The sequence below is a fragment of the Symphalangus syndactylus genome, chromosome 19 (assembly GCF_028878055.3).
Source record: "Symphalangus syndactylus isolate Jambi chromosome 19, NHGRI_mSymSyn1-v2.1_pri, whole genome shotgun sequence".
NCBI classification, from domain to species: domain Eukaryota; kingdom Metazoa; phylum Chordata; class Mammalia; order Primates; family Hylobatidae; genus Symphalangus; species Symphalangus syndactylus.
In genome coordinates this window covers 55,779,879-55,798,593 of record NC_072434.2, presented here as the reverse complement: position 1 = coordinate 55,798,593, position 18,715 = coordinate 55,779,879, and the positions used below count along the sequence as shown (strand labels likewise).

Sequence of the window (18,715 nt, the reverse complement as noted above, 5' to 3'; positions counted from 1 at the left end):
TTTTGTTTCACGAAAAATTCTTTGTTAATCAGATACTCATTTACTGAGAGGTAAGAGAGCATCATAGTTAAGAATTTAGAACTTTAGAGCCTGACTTTGTAGCCCAGGTCTGCTGCTTTCTAACTGTGTAACAATGGACAAATTGCTTAAGTGCTCTAAGCCTCAGATCCCCCCAGGTGTTCTAGCATCTACCTTATAAGGTTGTCAGGAGGATGGAAGGGATTAATACACAGAAACCTTTGCTGACACATAGTAGTCATCCTATAAACAGGAACTACCATTATTATTGAACAATACCTTGTACTCATCAAGGAAAGAACACGTTAATATTTATTCATTGATTCATTATTAAGCACCTATTTATGCCAGTCATGGCTAGAGAGTGGAACTGAAATGTGAACAACTTCCAACACAATTCCTGTCTGGTAGTCAATATGAGTGAAATAAAACTGTAGAGTGAGTAAGGTGAGGATTACAAAGATGCTTAAGCCTTTAACTCAGTATTTATTTAAATCAACTTGCATTTTACAAGCTAACATCTTTATTTTAAACAGCTTGCATGGCATTGCCTTTCGCCCTTGCATGAGCTCCAGGTGGAAACTGGTGTAGGGCTGAGCTGGCCTGAGTTCTTGAGGGCTCGGGGCTCTCACTGTTTGTAGCCCACTGCTGTATCATCTGCTAGGAGCAGTCAAGTGTTTCTGAAGCCGGGCCTGAGCAGGGGCTACCCCCATTTTGAGGAGGTGGATTGTTACACTGCCTTTGTCTTGTCTTATGTCCTCCAGAGCATGAAGACCAATTTGACCAGCAATTCCAATTCCCATCAATGGGCATATCTATAAGAAAGAAGGTCAACAAGCATCAATCAGCACTTCTTATATTCTAGTGCCTTACTGGGGTTGGGTGAGCTATGTAAGCCTAAAGGCTTTGGGAGTCTGAATCTCTGAGCTCCCTGCTGCCATTTTCCTGGCCATTGTACTTGTCATGCTCTTGCCTACCACAGGGCCTTTGCATATGCTTTCCCCCCTGTGCCCAGAACACTCTTCCCTCCTCTACTCACCTGGTCAATCCAATTCATCCCTCGGATCTCAGTAAAAGTGTTATTTCCTTGGGAAAAGCTTCTCTGACTCTCCCACTCCCCATCAATTCCCTGTGACTCCTAACTCTCCATCAATTCCTCGTATTTTAAGTTCTCTGAGCATTTTGTAGCAGTTGTTACAATTCAAACTTTAAGGAACTTTATGGGACAATTCAAATGATATTGGCCTTCCTTTCCCAAGCAAAATCTTGATTGTGACTGGGGCTATCTCTTATTTGCTCACCCAGCAGCTAGGCAGGCAAAGAGGAGGCCCTTGCTAGACATGTGTTAAATGGATGAATGGATGAATAAATAAATGAATGAACGCTTTCCAGCTTAGACAGTTCCCACCTATAGGATGCTGGATAGTTATCTTCTTCTCAACCTATATAATGGGAGCTGTGTTATCTACTGCGAGCAGTGGATGTTGTAGATGAGGTGACAACAGACACCAGTGCTTTCCACACCCTGACACTTGGCTTTCACTTGAGGATTTTTAATTGTTGGTGAGATTGGCAGGTCATCAATCACTTCCATCATGATATATCATGTGTCTAGCTTTGCCACTACCTCACAGTGTAATTCTGGGTAAATTACTTAATAACTCTGGGCCTCTCCATTTGAAAAATAAGAGAGCTGGAGTGCATGGTTCCCAAGGGCTCCTCCAACCAATAGGAACCCTGTGGTTGTGAGACTGCAGACTCACTGGGAAGATGACTGCTAGGGGCATGGCTGAGGTGCAAGATGAGAGGGTGGACAACCTTGAGTGTTTTACTGGGAACATAAGAGTGCAGGCAGGAGTTATGATCAAAGGCTGTGGGGGCAGACCCACTGGACCTGAACCTGGGTTTCAACACTTCCTAATTGTGTGACTATTGGGTATGTTAGTTAGTGACCCATTGAACCTCAGTTTCTTCATCTATAAAATGGGAATATCAATAATATCTACTTCATGGGGTTGTTGTGAGGATTAAAGAATTTAATATATATAAGATACAAAGTAATAATGTGCTCTTTAAAAAGTAACCAATGTTTTTCTTGCTTTTACAATGTGTAAGGTATCATTCCAAATGCTTTATATGCCTCCTTACAAACTCAGGACAACTCTGTGAGGTAGTTAATATGATTATATTCATCTTACAGGCACAGAAACTGAGGCATAAAGAGGTCAAGTATCTTGCTCCAGGTCAGTTATTAAATGATGGAGATGGAATTTCAACCCAAGCTCAGTTCAAGCACTCAGCAAGGGGTCTATTACATAGTAAAGTGTCCAGTAAATGTTCGTTGTTTGTTTTACATGTGCCATTTCCATATTGAACGGTATCACCAAAAAGTCACAGAAAGGAATAAAAGTGAGAGAGGAGTGAAAGGTTGAGAACTCTTATATGTTGAACTGGCCAAAGAATTTGAGATCTGGAAGGGATCTTAATGATAGCCAAGTCTTTCATTTGTTAATTCAACTATTATCACTGAGCAACAGCTGTGTCTGGCTACTGAGACACAGAGGTAAATGGGACATGGTCCCTACTCACAGATGCAGGGGAGTTAGATAGATACATCAACCCAAAGTACAATGCACAAACAGCTATAATAGATACATGTTCAAAGTCCTAGGGGAGCCAGCAGGAGGAATTAGCTAATTCTTTGGGGATTAGAGGAAGTTTTTATGGAGGAGGGGGCATATGTGCTGGAATTTGAGGGCTGACTAGGAGCATACTAAGCAGAAAAAGAGGGTAAGCATTCCAGAATGATCCAAAGAGATGGCTTACAAAAGCCACACATTGATATTTCTCTAGCATGAAGCACTCTGCGTTGTAAAAATAATGAAATGCATAACAATCAATCCATCAGTTATTAAATGATGGAGATAGAATTTCAACCCAAGCTGAGTTTAAGCAGGATGGATCTCAGGTTTCCTAGTATCCAGCCCCACACTCCACACCTGCTCCTTGCTCTTGTTCTGGTGAATTATTCTCTGGACCTCCCCAGAGTTCCTTTTCCAATCAACTTACTCTTCCGATAGGAGACCTCACAGGCTAGGCCTTGGGATCCAACAGGACAGATGCAGTCACAGCGTGATCCTGAGAAGACAAGGCAGAGAAAGTGTAAATCATGCCAGGTGGAGCTAAGAACTCCTGGAGCTCAGCCCTCCACATCACTGCAGTTCCATCAGGTTCAAACAGAGCACATATTTAGTTAAATGGCTTGCTATAGGCAGGTTCAGTGCCAGGAATACCTACTCCTTTCCTGAGGGCCTTTGCCATGAAGGGGTGTTTATTTTCATCCCTGGGAATACATAGAATTGTTGAGGACAATTACTCATTAGCTGACATTTGACCCATACTTAAATGCTTTCAGTGTCAGAAGCTACATTAGCAGTCACTGAGGCCAATTGTCATTGATGTTTAATTTCATCCAAAATAACTGCCTAGTCTAGGCTTGAATACCTCGAAGATGGGGAACTCATTACTCTTAGCTGTCTCATCTGACTTTCGGCCAGTTCTGACTCCTTGGAAGTGATTCTCTATGTGAATTTGTAATCTGTCAAGGAACTTCTCATCTGAATCACATGAAATCTCTTTACAGGATTGTCCATCATAGGTCAGGTCCTGCAAGCATCCCAGTCTCTGGCTCCATATTCTCCCTCACCTTCACTGTGTAGCCTTAGGTGGGTCCGAGTTTCTAGGTCCAAATTTCACACAAGGCAAAGGAGAGTTCAGCAACCCTAGATTAAAATCTTGAGTTGATGAGCTGACCCCACTTGCTGCAGAACTAAACCTCACATAGGGGTCCTTGTGCTGATAGCAGAACTTCTAGGCCATATGTTCTCACTTATGTCTTCTCTGCTTATGTCTATCCTGTCCAAGGAGCCAGAGACATATTCCTCAATCCCAGTCTGGCAACTGGACTCTTTCAGCCTGAGAATACACCTTCTTCTATATCCCTTCCGTTGAGCTAACTTCATCCACGTGGGCTCTGCCTTGACTCCAGCTGGTTCCCTGGGCTAAGACTTCCTGTAACCAGTTGCTCCTAATGCCCTGTTTTGTGTGTTGTGCTGGCCTCTTTTTTAGAGTCTTGCTAGGCTATCACAACAGGAGCATAAGATCCCAGGCTCTCACCCCTCCCAGGCTGCCCTGCTCACTGCAGTGACCCCAACAAGACTCTTGAGTTTAACAGTCAAGTTCCAGTGGCCCATCCTTGCTGCTACCCCCAAATCTTCTTATTACATATTAGTCAGGACATGCACAAAGGGCTTCTCCTACTCAGCCCAGGCCCTCTTCGGGGTAGAGATTCTCTGAGTCTATTCCCACTCCTTGCTGTGGACCACAGGATCTCAGCCTGCTCCTGTCTTCAGCTTAATGATGCTGTCACCCACGGTAACCCTTGGGGCTAGAACCCAGGTATACTGACAGCCAGAGTAGTATCTCCCAGTGGACTAAATTCTGACTTCTCGGTAAATAGAAGCAGGCAAATGGCTGGCCCCCAGCCTGCTTCAGATTATGGCTTCCACCAGGGACACCAGCTGCCTGAAAGGGGTACCTTTCAGGACAGGGACTCCATTTCCTTGGCAGGGAGCACAGTGGCAGGAACTAACTTCCTTCTGGAACTCCTCCAGTGCCTGCTTCATGTTCTGCTTCACTGTGCTGGAATAGGCAAAATCTGTGGCTGTCACTAGTTCATACAGAGGCTCCACCTGGAAAGGGAAAGGGGCATTTATTTCAAGAGAAAAACATTTATCAAGTAGAAGTGTAAAGCAAAACTACAAAGGAATAGACTGGGATCAGTGCATAGAGACCACGTGTGGGTTCCTATGAAACTATATGGGTCTCCCATCTTCTCTCTGCTTCCCCTTACCCGATATACACAAATTAGCTCACTCAAGTTCAGGTCAACAAACACTTAGAATGCTTAACTAAGTGCTAGGCATTAAGCATAAAAAATGAGTAAGAGAAAATCCCTACTCTCAAGGAACTCAGAATCGAGAGAGACAGACAAACATACCAACAGATGGTTACCACATGGTGGATACAGGCACCAGCAGAAACTTGTAGAAAGAAGCAGGTGAGAGCAGAAAGGAGTGGATGCTTCATCTCTCTTTGGTGGGGCAGAGAAGATGATTTTCCAGCAGCTCTTTGGAAGGATTATAGGAGTACTGTCCCAACATCACTACGCCCTCCAAACCTATCAAAATCATTCCCATCCTGCAAGAGTCACTATCAGGAATCTTCCAGAGCTCCAAAGCTCACAGAACACCTTCCCTCCATTAATCACTCAAGATACTGTCTGCACTACTCATCTGAAACAAATTCCATGTTTTTTACTGCTCCTTTATAGTCAATACTGTTTTTTTTTTTCTTTTTTTATGTGCAGAGTTCCTTTTTTCTTCTTTTCTGATTAGATTGTAAGCTCCTGGAGCTCAGGGCAATGTCTCAGCTCTGTGTTTCGAGGGTCCAGCTAAGTGAATATAGTGGCTGGATGGATGTAGGGGGACAGAAGGCCTCATTAAGGTGATGGTAGGGGGCATGGATGAGAGGGTTTGGCTGACAGAAGCATAGAGGAAGAATCAGCAGATGCTGCTCACTCAGTGGGCACGGCCATGTTTGAGACGGAGAAGTCACAGATAGATGTGGCATTATTTGTGGGTTAGAAAAACCAGAGGCACAGACAGTCCAAATAGATAGTTAAAAATGTTCTATTCCTCTTGGCTCAAGTTGCAACTCCAGGGCCAGGTTCCTCTCCAGCTTTTGCTTGTGATTCTGCCCTAATCCTGCCCTGGAGAGTTTAGGGTACCTCTAAATGCAGGCAATCATGACTAATAGAAGACTCCCTTGGGAAGAAAATTGCTTCCATTTCTTAATGCATCTGATGCTGACCTTTGCTCCAGTGGGCAAAGCAAGGCCCCTTGGTGGTCCCATTGTCTCACCATTTTGTGGTCAATGAATTGATCCAGAGGCTGTTTGCAGAACCATGCAACCTGCTGGCCACACAAGGGGTGGGGGTGGGAGTTTGGAGAGAGAAAGAGGGGAGCTTGCTTTACACCAATGAAGAGCTCCTCCAACAATCTGATTTTGCTCCCAAAGCACCTTGAAAGGCTGCCATTAACCACAAAGGCATTTTCCTACCAGCACTGAGATTTGCTGCAGGAGACAGAGGAAATCAGAGGCCAAACTGGAATAAACCTTCAATATATACTGTGTCCCGGGAGCTGTGTGGAGGTCTACAAATACGATCCTACTTCATCCTCACAAACTAGCAATTATCAGCCCCATTTTCAGGTCAGGCTAAGTAATTCGATCAAGATCACGCAATTCCTATATGGTATTACCAGAATTCTATTCCAAAACCTGTGTTTTTCCTCCTAGTTCACCATGATTATTGATAAAAATGGCTTGATTATTCCCATTTACAGTCTCCCTCCTAGGCTTCTCCAAATTTCGCAAGCTATGGTTTGACTTGCAGCTTAACAGCAACTCCTCAAGACTCCAAATTTCCTTTTTAAACTTAATATAGCACATTCGTCTGTTCTTTGATTTGCTGCTGATTTTTTTTCCTGTCCTTTTTCTTCTCTCCTTTTGCTCCTCCCTCCTTACCTTTTGTCCTCCTTTTCTCTTTCTCTTTCTTTCCCACTTCTCCCCCAAATACACAATGCTAACCACTCACATTGATCATTGGATCCTCAGCACATCTGCCCTTGTGAAAATTTTCTTTTATCATATTGCTGCAAAGAAATAGTGAGCACCGACTAAACTCTACACAAGTTTCTATACTAAACCTCAGTGTTCTTAGTGATAACAAATAATTAATTACCATAGCTACCATTTATTAGGTGCTGAATTAAACACTTTATATACATTATCTAACTTAATCTTTACAACAATCTTATGAGTTCGTTAGTCTTTTGTTTCCTTCTTATACAGGTGAAAAAGCTGAGGCACAGAGACATTAAGTAGATTGACAAAGTCACATAGCTAGTGAGTGGTGGAAAAAGGATGTGACCTGTTAACCTGTGGTCTGTTTCCTTTCAGTGTATATTTTTGGGCAGGTAGATGGACCTATCCAAAGGATGAATAGGTAGCTATTTACACCAAATTGGTGGCATAAGTGTAATTTTATATCTCACTTTCTTCACTTAACATCAGAATATGAGCATTTTTCCACATGATTCCATCGTCTTTGATAAAATGGCTTCTCACAGCTTCAGAGTATCCTTCTATATGGATGAGCCACAACATATTCAACTCTTCTTCTGTTCTTGAGCCTTTAGGACATTTCCTTTCGTTCTTTTCCCTTTTGCTTCTTCAAATAACAAACTAAGACATGCCTTTACACATACATCTTTACCAACTAGTCAAATTATTTCTTTAGTAGATTCTTGCATTGGGTGTTGTTGGATGAAAAGCTATGAGCATTTTTAATGTTTTGGATACATCTGCTTAAATTCTGTTCCTAAAGAATTGTATCAAATTATATTCCCATCCTATTTGACAAAAATATCCATCTCATCACAGTCAATGCCATTGAGTATTGTAGACTTTCAATCACTGTCCCTTTAATAGGTAGAATATAATATTGCAGTTACTTTAATTTTTGTTTTTTATGACTACAGAAGTTAAACATTTTGCATCTTTATAAACCAACCGAGAAGTGTTCATCTCTTTGAGATGTTTCTTTCTTCAAAACTATCATTCCTTTCATATTAAGGATCTCATTTGTGGTACATTTTTTTTTTTTTGGTGTGTTATCAGCCATTTAGTTATATTCGTGGGTTTCTTTGTTTTTTCTTTTTCTTTTTTTTTCTTCTTTTTTTTTTGAGACAGAGTCTTGCTCTGTCACCCAGGCTGGAGTGCAATGGCACGATCTTAGCTCACTGCAACCTCCACCTCCCCGGTTCAAGCGATTCTCCTGCCTCAGCCTCCCGAGTAGCTGGATTACAGGCGCACGCCACCACACCCAGCTAATTTTTCTATTTTGAGTAGAGATTGTTTTCACCATGTTGGCCAGGCTGGTCTTGAACTCCTGACGTCACGTCATCCGCCCACCTTGGCCTCTCACAGTGCTGGGATTACAGGTGTGAGCCACCGCACCTGCTGGATTTTCCTTTTTGAAATTCGGGATTTATTTTTGCAGATGAGCTTTGTCGGTCCAAATCCAACATTGTCTTTCCAGGCGTATGCTGCCACAACATTTATATTTTAAGCACTCCCTGGACCAGAGTAATTTGCTTTGAGAAAATCTTTGATACCTTGCTTTGAGAAAGGTATGAGGGTCATTATTACAGTTTATTAAATATTTCAGCTTCTTTTCCTTCTGGGCACGTGGCAAGGCTGACATTCTCGCTCTCTTTGAAGGCAGGTTTGCAATGTGACTCGTTTTGACCAGTGACAGGTGAGAAGAGAGTGTCACTTCAAGGTCGAGGCTTTCCAAACAGAGTGAGGTGACTTGTCCCACTCTTTTATTATCACTGCTGTGGTGATCTTGGGAGCACATGACAAGATGCAACCCCCATCATCTTGATCTGTGAGCAACTACATTGAGCAAATCCCCCTTGCCAACACACTTTGGACATATGTGATTGAGAAATAAGCTTTTGTGGTATCAAGCTACTGAAATGTTGAGGTTGTTTCTCTGCATCATGACCTATGCTATCCTGATCTCTGTGTGGGCACCATTCATTACTATATTTTTTCCCTTCTGCCCTGGGCAATGCCAATAATTCATACAATGGCTTCTTTACCAGCATAGGACCCAGCCAACAACCTAGCTATCCTGACTAGCATAGAAATGTACATGGATGACAGACTTTGTGACTAGGATTACCAGTTAAAGACAGGCCATTCAGTTATATTTTAATATGAGATTAAAAAACAATTAATTTTTTTTAGTTTAAGTATATCCCATGCAATACTGGGGAGATACTTACACTAAAAATTTATTCCTTATTTATCTGAAATTCAAATTTAACTAAACTTCCTGTGTTTTCATTTGCGAAATCTAGCAACTTTTTATGTGACTCCTTTACTATCTAAAATCTCTTTGGAATTCTTCACCCATTAATGACCATTTCACTAGGTCACAAGTTTTTTCTTCAAGACTCCTCAGTTGTTGCTCCATTTTCCTCAAGCATTTCACACTGCAAAGAATTCTAGGGCCAGTTTGACTTTTTTTCCTGTAGGATATATTTGTTCCTAAAAGTAAACATTTTCACCAGGCTGTGTTTCAGTTTTGTTTTGTTTTCAGTACTTTGGCTTAGCTTTCAATGAGCTGTTCATTCTGCATTATCAGCTCAGGGAAGATTCTCTTCTTATATTTTTGATTAATGTATTTTCACATTTAATCTTGTCTCTTTCTTAGGAAGAAGTCTCTGTGTTTTAAGCTTTCTACTCCTGTACTCTCTGTTTATCATATTTCTTTTCTGCCATTGTTTTAATCTCCCTGTCTCTTGCGTCTGCCTTCTAAGAACATGTTTGTAACACCTTCCACATCACTGTCTCGATTTTCTGCAGTGTCAGTTCCGTCCTTTATAGCTTCCAATGTGGGCTTTAATTCTGTCGTTGTATGTTTGGTTTCCTGTATTCAGCCACTTGCCTTTTCATCTGATTAGTGTCTAAACACCTCAGCTTTTATTTCATAAATTCTTCATTTCCTTGAATTGTATAATAATCACAGAAAATGTATTCTAAAATCTACTTCTATTTTTCTGTTTTTTAGACATCATTATTTCCTATATCATGAACGTAATTTCAATCTTTTGTGTTCAAGATCTCTTTATATGTCCATTGTTGTCTCTTAAGTCTTCTTTGAACAAAGAGCTACCTATGTCTAAAGTTTACCACTAAACATTAAGAATGGGTTCCTCTGTGGTCTCCTTCCCTGCCTACCTGTTCTATAGGAATCATGTTTTAGGCCTTGATCTTGAAGACTGGTTTACATAATTAAACTATTGCATCTAGAAATTGCTTGTCTACTGGGCTCTGCGATCCTGAAATCAATTGCCACTCCAGCTACCTGGTAAGCTGGCTTTGCGGAGAAGAATTATTCTGACATAATGTGGAGCCATCTGCAGTTCTCTCTTGCCAGAAAAAAATGCATGTGAGAGTGGGATGCCCAGAGTGTATATTTCCAACTCAGGGTGGGAAGGTACAGAGGTGTGTGAAAGCCGTCAACACTCCTGCCTCCTCCACTCCTGCAACACTCCCAAAACATCTCTGATTCTCTAATACATCCCACATCACATCACACGCTTGGCATTTGACATTCCCAGTGCCCAGGTAGGCACATTCAACTGATCTGAGTAACCAGGGCATTCATTTGGTTCTCAGTTTTTTGAAAAAGATTCAGGTAAGATATCTCAGGAAAAAGAGATAAAGGCTAGGGCTCTATTTTCCCTTGAACTCTGTTCTCTCCCATGACCAGCTGTGATGCTGACCAATGTCACCATGGCATCAGCCAAGCCCAGATTTCTCAGGAGCTCCTGCCGCTTAGCCGATTTTATCCTTTTCATGTTTGCCAGCAACTGTATCCTAAGTGCCACTGCTGAATAAGTACAAAGGAGAGGGTTTGAATGGCAGCCTTCTTGTTCTGCAGAAACTATGTATTTGACATGCAAATAAAGAAATCAGCAGGCTGGGGACTGCAGAGTCTCTCATCAGAGCACCAGCCCCTCAACCCTCCACCTTGACTGCAAGGTGGGATCTCCAGAGAGTAGGTACTAGCCCATAATGACTGTACCGACATTGGCAAGAAGAGCATGGTGTTAAGACGTGCTATGGGCACTGTGCAGAAGTCCACACAGGCAAGGACCTACCATTGCTGACGTGTATGACAGTCCTGGTCTAACAAACATCTTTTTAGTTTAACATTGTAAAACTCCTCTAGTTTGGGTGACAAGTGGTTAGGATCATTATTTTTTATTCATCAAACCCACAGGAAAGTCTAGAGGGGAGGCAAGAAGTCGAAGTCTTTTGTTTGAACCGAATAGACTCTTGAGCAGCCAAAGATGGATACAACTTCTTTAGCCCTTGATTTTTGTCAATCACAATATGGAGATAAGAATAATTAAATTGCAGACCAGTGTGGGGATTACATAAAATAACATTTCTAGATGTTAGATGAAGAAACATTTCTAAAGAGGGTCGTGAATATATTAGGTGCTCAAGACATGTTAGTTGTTGTGATGTCTTATCCTGTCCTGTAAGATGTTACGTGTATGTATATCTTACTATTCCTCATAGACCATATGTTTTGTCCTTGCATTTTCCTCTATTTTCCCCTAGTACCTTACTTCCTGTAGCATAGCAGGAATTTAGCAACTATTTGTTGGTTGAATGCATAATGTTTAAATGAATAAATGACTAAATGAGTGATTCTCTAATGAAATAAAAGGAATATTAATTTAATTGATTAAATTTAATTGATTAAATTTTTAATAAATTAATATTTCTTTTATTTCACTAGAGAGGCTAGAGGCCAGGCACAGTAGCTCACATCTATAATCCCAGCACTTTGGGAGGCAAAAGTGGCAGGATTACTTGAGGTCAGGAGTTCAAGACCAACCTGGGCAACATAGCAAGACCCCATTTCTAAAAAAAAAAAAAAAATTTAATTAGCCAGGTGTGGTGTCATGCACCTGTAACCCTGGCTACTTAGGAGGTTGAGGCAGGAGGATCACTTGAGCCCAGGAGTTGGAGTCTGCAGTCAGCCAAGAACATGCCACTGAACCCTAGCCTGGGTAACAGAGCAAGACCCTGTCTCTAGAAAAGAAGAAGAAGAAGGAGCAAGCTAGAATTAAAGCTGATTGTTAGTTTCCTTTAGCAACATGGGGCCCAAGTGAGAGGGAGTCGAGGGTCTCTAGGCAGTACTGAGCAGTGTGTTATAATTTATTTATTTCAAATGTATTTTCTACTATTGTATATGTGTCTCAAAATTAGGGCCTGGATCTTAGTGATCTCTGCATTTTATACCTTGGCTCATGGTAGGTACTCAGAAGCTATTTTCTGGGTGGAGGAAAGGATGGGTAGAGCAGCGTTGTGTACCTTAACTTTGATGATGGCTGGGTTGTACTGCACAGCATCTCCCCACTCCTGCATCAGGTCCGCTGTCGGCAGCTCCTGGTATGCCAGGGTGGTGATGTGCTCACTTGCCCCTCCTCGTACCAGGACCACCAAGTCCTCCACCATGGTGTCCCTCTTGTTTCTGTCTGGAATGGACACAGAGAGCTAGCAGGTCACAGAAGATATCCCTTTGCCCCCTAGAATTTACTGCAACCCAACCAACAATTTGGGTACATCATATTCACTGAACTTGTCTGAGAGATGTGGGTAGACCAAACACTTCCTTGCCCACAGGGCAGGTCATGGTGCATGGGGCAAAGGGAAACTCACTCAGCCATAGGCAATACAAATTGAGGGCAGGACAAGAAAAAGACATTTATCTTGAGCAGCTGTAAGTGCTAGTTACTGAGTAAGTTTATGGAAGATAGATGATAGGTAAGTAGGTAGATAGATAGGTGATAGAAGATAGATAATAGATTGGTAGAAAGATAGATGATAGATAGACAGATAGATAGATGGATAGATAATAGATACTAGATAGATAATAGACGATAGATAGATAGATAGTAGATAGATAATAGACAGTAGATAGACAGATAGATAGATAACAGTAGATAGATAATAGACAGTAGATAGATAGATAGATAATAGATACTAGATAGATAATAGACGATAGATAGATAGTAGATAGATAATAGACAGTAGATAGACAGATAGATAGACAGACAGATAACAGTAGATAGATAATAGACAGTAGATAGATATATAGATAGATAGATAATAGATAGTAGATAGATAATAGACAGTGGATAGATAGATAGATAATAGATAGTAGATAGATAGATAGATAGATATTAGACAGACAGACACACAGACAGGTAGATAGGTAGATAGAGAGAGAGATAGGCAGGCTATGATATTTTCTTTTACCAGACAGCAATTTTAGGAGCCCAGCATTATTAGCTCTACTTCACAAATTATGAAACACATACCTGGAATTGTTAAGTGACTTGCCAAGGCCTACACAGCTAGTAGCTGATAAAGATAAATTTTAAACAAGGTCTGTCTGGTTTCATAGCCACTGTTCCTTGGTCAAATAACTTTCCTCTCTCCAAACTGGCTGCTGCAGGTAGAGTGTAGAGGAGCTCACCTGGTGGAAACTGAGTTCATCCTCTCCTCCACTCACCCTACACACCTTGACCAGGCATGAGTCCAGCTCTGACTTTGTCTAGCCTTGTGGTTTGGGACAAATCATTTATACAGTATGAGATTTCTTTTTTGTTCTCATCTATAAAGTGGATACTCTGCATCCATGTAAAGAATAAATGGTATATTAACAGCTAATAATTATTATTTATGTGTCAGTCACTAATCTAAGTGCTGTACATGTATGAATGCATTTAATCTTCACTGCAAAATAGTAGCTGTATAATCCTCACTGTGCAGATAAGAAATCTGGGAGAGATGAAGGTACTTATCAGACAGCCCTGTCCAGGCCTTAAGTTGTCTCACTTCTTTGTGTGAGGTGACAATTGTGGGAAAACTCATAAAGGCTGTGCTAAGTATGTAGTTGACACTTACTAAACAGTGGCCACTATAAAGCAATTATTATTTTGACTTATGGAGTTGCCCAGAAAGCCCTCAATCATGTCAGTGAGTTATTTCTATTCTAATGTGTCTATGTCCCCACTGCCAAAACAACTGGTGTAAAACAGCCCAGCGTGGTGGCTCATGCCTGTAATCCCAGCACTTTGGGAGGCCGAGGTGGGTGGATCACTTGAGGTCAGGAGTTTGAGACCAGCCTGGCCAATATGGCGAAACCCTGTCTCTACGAAAAATACAAATATTAGCTGGGCATGGTGGCACACGCCTGTAGTCCCAGCTTTTGGGAGGCTGAGGCAGAAGAATCCCTTGAACCAGGGAGGCAGTGGTTGCAGTGAGCTGAGATCATACCACTGCATTCCAGCCTGGGTGACAGAGTGAGATTCCATCTCAAAAAAAAAAAAAAAAGAACTGGTATAAAACAGCTCCTCAAGTCTGAGCCTGCAATACCTGAGCAGCATTAAAAAGTAGGAGGGCGTCTCCGCCAGGCATGGTGGTTCATGCCTGTAATTTCAGCACTTTGGGGGTACCGAGGCTTGTAGATGGCTTGAGCCTAAGAGTTTGAGACCCGCCTGGGCAACATGGCAAAACCCCGTCTCTATAAAAAATAAAATAAAATAAATAATAATAATAATAATTAGCCGAGCATGGTGGCATGCATCTGTGGTCCCAGCTACTCAAGAGGCTGAGGTGAGAGGATTGCCTGAGCCCGGAAGGTGGAGATTGCAGTGAGCCAAGATCACACCATTGCACTCCAGCCTGGGCGACAGAGTAAGACTCTGTCTCAAAAAAAAAAAAAAAAAAAAAAAAAAAAAAAAAAAAAAAAGCTGGTGGCGGGGAGGAGTCCTCATCTACTGCCAACAGGAGTGTAAATTGGTACAGCCATTTTAGAAAACAGCTTAGTACTATCTAGTCAAATAGAAAAAGCACACCCTCTGAAACCCAGCAATTACAGTCCTATGTGTATTCTCTGGAAAGACACTTGTATGCGTGTACCAGATAACTATGTAAGATGTTCAGAGCAGCATCAATTATAATTGCTTGAAAGAGGAGATAATTCAAGTGTTCATCAATAGTAGAATGGACAAAGAAAAAGTGGTATATTCAACAAAATAGTATGCAGCGATAGAAGTGAACTAACTATAGTTATACATAAAAACATTATGTTGAATGGAAAACACACGACTGGAAGGATTATATTCCATTCATATAAAGTTCAAAAACAAGCAACACTAAGTCACGTTAGTTAGCGATATGTTAGGTGGTAAAACTATAAAAAATAGAAGGACATACTTGGCATAGAAGTTGGGATAGTATTTGTCTCAAAAAGGGAGGGAGGTGTTGTAATCACCGGAGGCGCTAGGAGGATAAACATTTAAGTGTGGAAGTCACAAGCCCCTGTCACTCACCTTTTATTTCATTCAGAATACCTCTGCATTTGCCTACGGACACACCCAGCCTGACGTAGACCTCTTTAATGGCACCACCAATTTTAAAATCATTTTTGGCACAGGCATGGACGTTGTTAAGAGTATAATCTGAAGAAAGCAAGGAGAAAGGTCCATGACGTAAAAGGTAATTCACTCTGTCCCTTTTCCTATGATCGAGTCCAGAGGCCTAGCCCTTGTTGGATGTCACAAGGACTCGGGTTCAAATAAATAGGTCACCAGCCTGATAATAAGAAATGCAGGCAGCAATTGGCACCAGGGCAGAGACCTCGTAGAGCTCAGGCCCAACTTCCCCTTTCAGCCTCCCTGCAACGGTCTCTGAGGATTTTTGCAGACTTCGAAAGAGGGGAAGTGCTCAGAGTCATTTTCTAAAAATTTGACCACCTTATTGATTCTCTAGGGATAGATCCAGTGAGTACAGAGACTGTTACAATCTGCCTGCCCTCCCTGACCCACCCTTCTCCAATCTTTGATAAGGTAGAAAAAGTGCGTTAATTAATTAGTTGAGAAAATGCATATAAAAAGTAAGGCATAGTATCTGGCAAAGAGACGGGGCAAATTTCCCTGATTTCTTCTTCATTTTTGGACTGTTTCCTACTTCTTCCTCCCTAATTCTCCCTGAGGCATCCTCCTCCTCTGGTCTTGCTGAAATTCCAGATGTGACTTATAAGCACCTCTCCAAGCACTCTGAGGCCAGTTCAGGGAGAAAAGAGCAACCTTGACCACCAGGGCTGTCTAGCAATGTTGGTATAGGTCAGTTTTTCCCGAAGTGCATTTCTTGAAACATGAACCCTGTGAGATGGTAGCAGATGTTGTGAGAAAAGGAACTTCCGTGGTCAAGAAAGTGTGACAAATGTTGCATCAAAATAGGTGGAGAGGTCATTTTATTGGAGTACATTCGTGAAACTTTGAGAGTGGAATCTATTATGTGTTTTCCCAACTTATTTAATGATTAAGCCCTTTTATGGGAAGCAGTTTGAGGAACAGTGGAAAGCACTTTTGAGACCATTTTTATGCAGGAAGTTACCTCTGATTTTGACAAGACTGAGGCCACACTGTAAAAATTTACATTGTGTACCATGTGTGCTCTTGCAAGTACATGGACTGGTAATCAAGCCCTGGCTCCACCACTGCAATCTGTGTGACCTACAGCAGTTCGCTTAACCCAACAAGTGCCATGTCATAGGAAAGGATATTGGGTTGGAAAGCAGCAGACTTGCAGTTGACTGGAATTGGAAAGAGCTGGGATATCTCTATGAAGATGAATTATAGGGGAGGGATGGGGGTGGAATATTATTTTGGAGACCACAGTAATAATCTGAGACCTTGCTATGTAAAGTATGGCCTATCGGCCAGCAGCATCAGGATCACTCCAAAGCTTGTTAGAAATGCACTCTCAGGCCTCACTCCAAACCTACTGAATCAGAATCTACCTCTTCCAAGATTCATACTTGATTCACATCCACATTAAATTTTGAATGTGAAGGTCTGGTCATGGGGTGAGCCTATGGTGGTAACAGGAAAAATAGAAAATATAATTTGGAGGTAGAGCTGATGGATCTGAAGAAAAGAAAAAACAATAGATTTGAAGAAAAGAAAAATAATCAAGGTGGATTGCTAGTTTTATGGCTTGAGCCACTGGTTGGATGGTGGAACCGTTTCTGAGATGTGGATGGCTATAGAAGAAACACATTGGAGAAAGAAAGTCAAAAGTTCTCTTTGGGCACATGTTCAGCTGGTGAGAGTTGTTACACCTTCACATGCAGACATCAAAGAAACATTTCGACATAAACTCTTGGGTGCAGGAAGAGATCCAGGATGGATCCAGGAAGGGATCCAGGAGTTATCTGCATGCTGAAGGTATTCAGAACCATTGGATTGGGTACAATTGCATAGAGAGAAAAGCTGTAGAAAAGAGAATGGCCTAGGGAGCTAGGCAGAGGAGGACTGACATTGTCAATCAAAAAGAGGAGGAAGAGGAATCTGCAAATGACACTGTGAAGGTGTAGCCAGGAAGGTAGAAAGAAAACTACAAGTTCAACTCTTCCCCCAGCTTTTAGAAAGCCATGGTCCCTTGGGCAGTATACCTCCTCTCTCCATGGCCTCTTTGTTCATAACGAGGGTGTATTCATAAATGCCCCCAAGCACAGCCTCTGTGATGTAGTGGGTCCCAAAATCACGGAAGAGATCTCTGTATTCCCCGTAGCTGTACTCCAGGGGCAGCCGCTTAACTCTCTGAAGGAACTCGTAATGGAGCATGAGGCTTCTGGATTTCAGCTTGTAATGTGCTACTTCAAGGTCAGAGCGTGCATGCAGAAATACGCTTTTCTAAATGAAATACCAACATGGGAAAACCAGACCTTTAAAGTTAGGAATCTGGAACGAGAAGATGAACTTTACAAATACCATCCGATGTTCTTGTCCCGGGGTCATCACTCTTATGATTCCTTTAGGATACTTGAGGGAAGACAGCCTCTTTGACAAGCTTTCAATGCTTATAAATATTCTGACATCCTGTTCAGCTTGGAAGAGCTTGCCGTTAACTCACTTCCTTACTGTAGAGAATAAGGACTGGGAAGGGTAACAAAAGCAGGCATGGCAGGGAGCAGCTGGAGGGCATGGGACCTCTCTGATGGGACAGGGGGTTTGCTAACGTGCAAAAGTGCCTGCTTTGCTGATGCCTTGTAAACTCTGAAAAAAAGTCGCGCAAGAAAGTAAAAGTGGTGCTTTAGGAAAACCAGCTATGACAGCGTACGGCAGGAGTCAGCAAAATACAGCCTCGTACCAAACCCACTATCTGTACTTGTAAATAAAGTTTTATTGGAACACAACTGCATCCATTTATTTACATATGGTTTACAACTGGTGTCACACTCCAATGGCAGTGTTGAATAGTTGCAACAGAGACCTTGCAGTCTCACAAAGCCTAAAATATTTACTATCTGGACCTTTACAGAAAAAGTTTGGTGACTCTCCATGTATGGAATAGACTGAAAGCTGGTGATGCCAGATGAAGTATAAACATCTAGAAAGTGTTAGTACAACCCTAGGTGAGCATTCCCTATACTGCTGTATAGGCAGAGAAAAAGAGGAAGGTGGCAAATGCCTGTGAGATACGTTCAGCCTAATCCTAAATCCTTCAGCTCTACAAAGCCATGCCAGCTGGGCTGGTGCCTATTGCCCTGGGGCCTCATTTTGTCTCCTAGCTTGCTCTCGCCCCATTCTAGGCCTGCCTCAGTGACCTATGACCCTCTTCCTTCTCCCTTACCCTTCTTAAACAAGCAGTCACTAGGTACTCTGTTCATTATTTTTCTGGATATTTTAGGTTGCATCTCATTTTGTTTGCATTATTATAAAAGCCTCCTCCCTAATCTCCTTCCTTTCTTTTGCCTCCTTCAATGCCCCAATCAGAGTTGACATCCTAAAATTCAGATTGTATTATGACAATGCCCCTCTTGGCTTAAAGCAAAACCTTGCATGGCTTGCTGTTGCCTTCAGAATAAAATCAGCTCCCCTACTCTGAGTATAAGATCATCACA

At 41.9% G+C, this 18,715-nt stretch overlaps 1 protein-coding gene across 1 annotated transcript in view; it reads right to left on the bottom strand.

The window, feature by feature from the left end:
- Positions 1-484: 484 nt before the first annotated feature.
- C8B (complement C8 beta chain) overlaps positions 485-18,715 on the bottom strand; it is a 45,355-nt gene continuing 27,124 nt past the window's right edge. Inside the window, exons 8-13 of the mRNA XM_055234509.2 lie at positions 17,264-17,504; positions 15,138-15,266; positions 12,109-12,272; positions 4,616-4,769; positions 3,088-3,156; positions 485-833 (exon numbers count right to left, since the gene is read on the bottom strand). Of these exons, the coding sequence (XP_055090484.1) occupies positions 679-833; positions 3,088-3,156; positions 4,616-4,769; positions 12,109-12,272; positions 15,138-15,266; positions 17,264-17,504 (912 nt within the window). The 3' untranslated portion in view covers positions 485-678. The remainder of the gene's footprint in view (positions 834-3,087; positions 3,157-4,615; positions 4,770-12,108; positions 12,273-15,137; positions 15,267-17,263; positions 17,505-18,715) is intronic.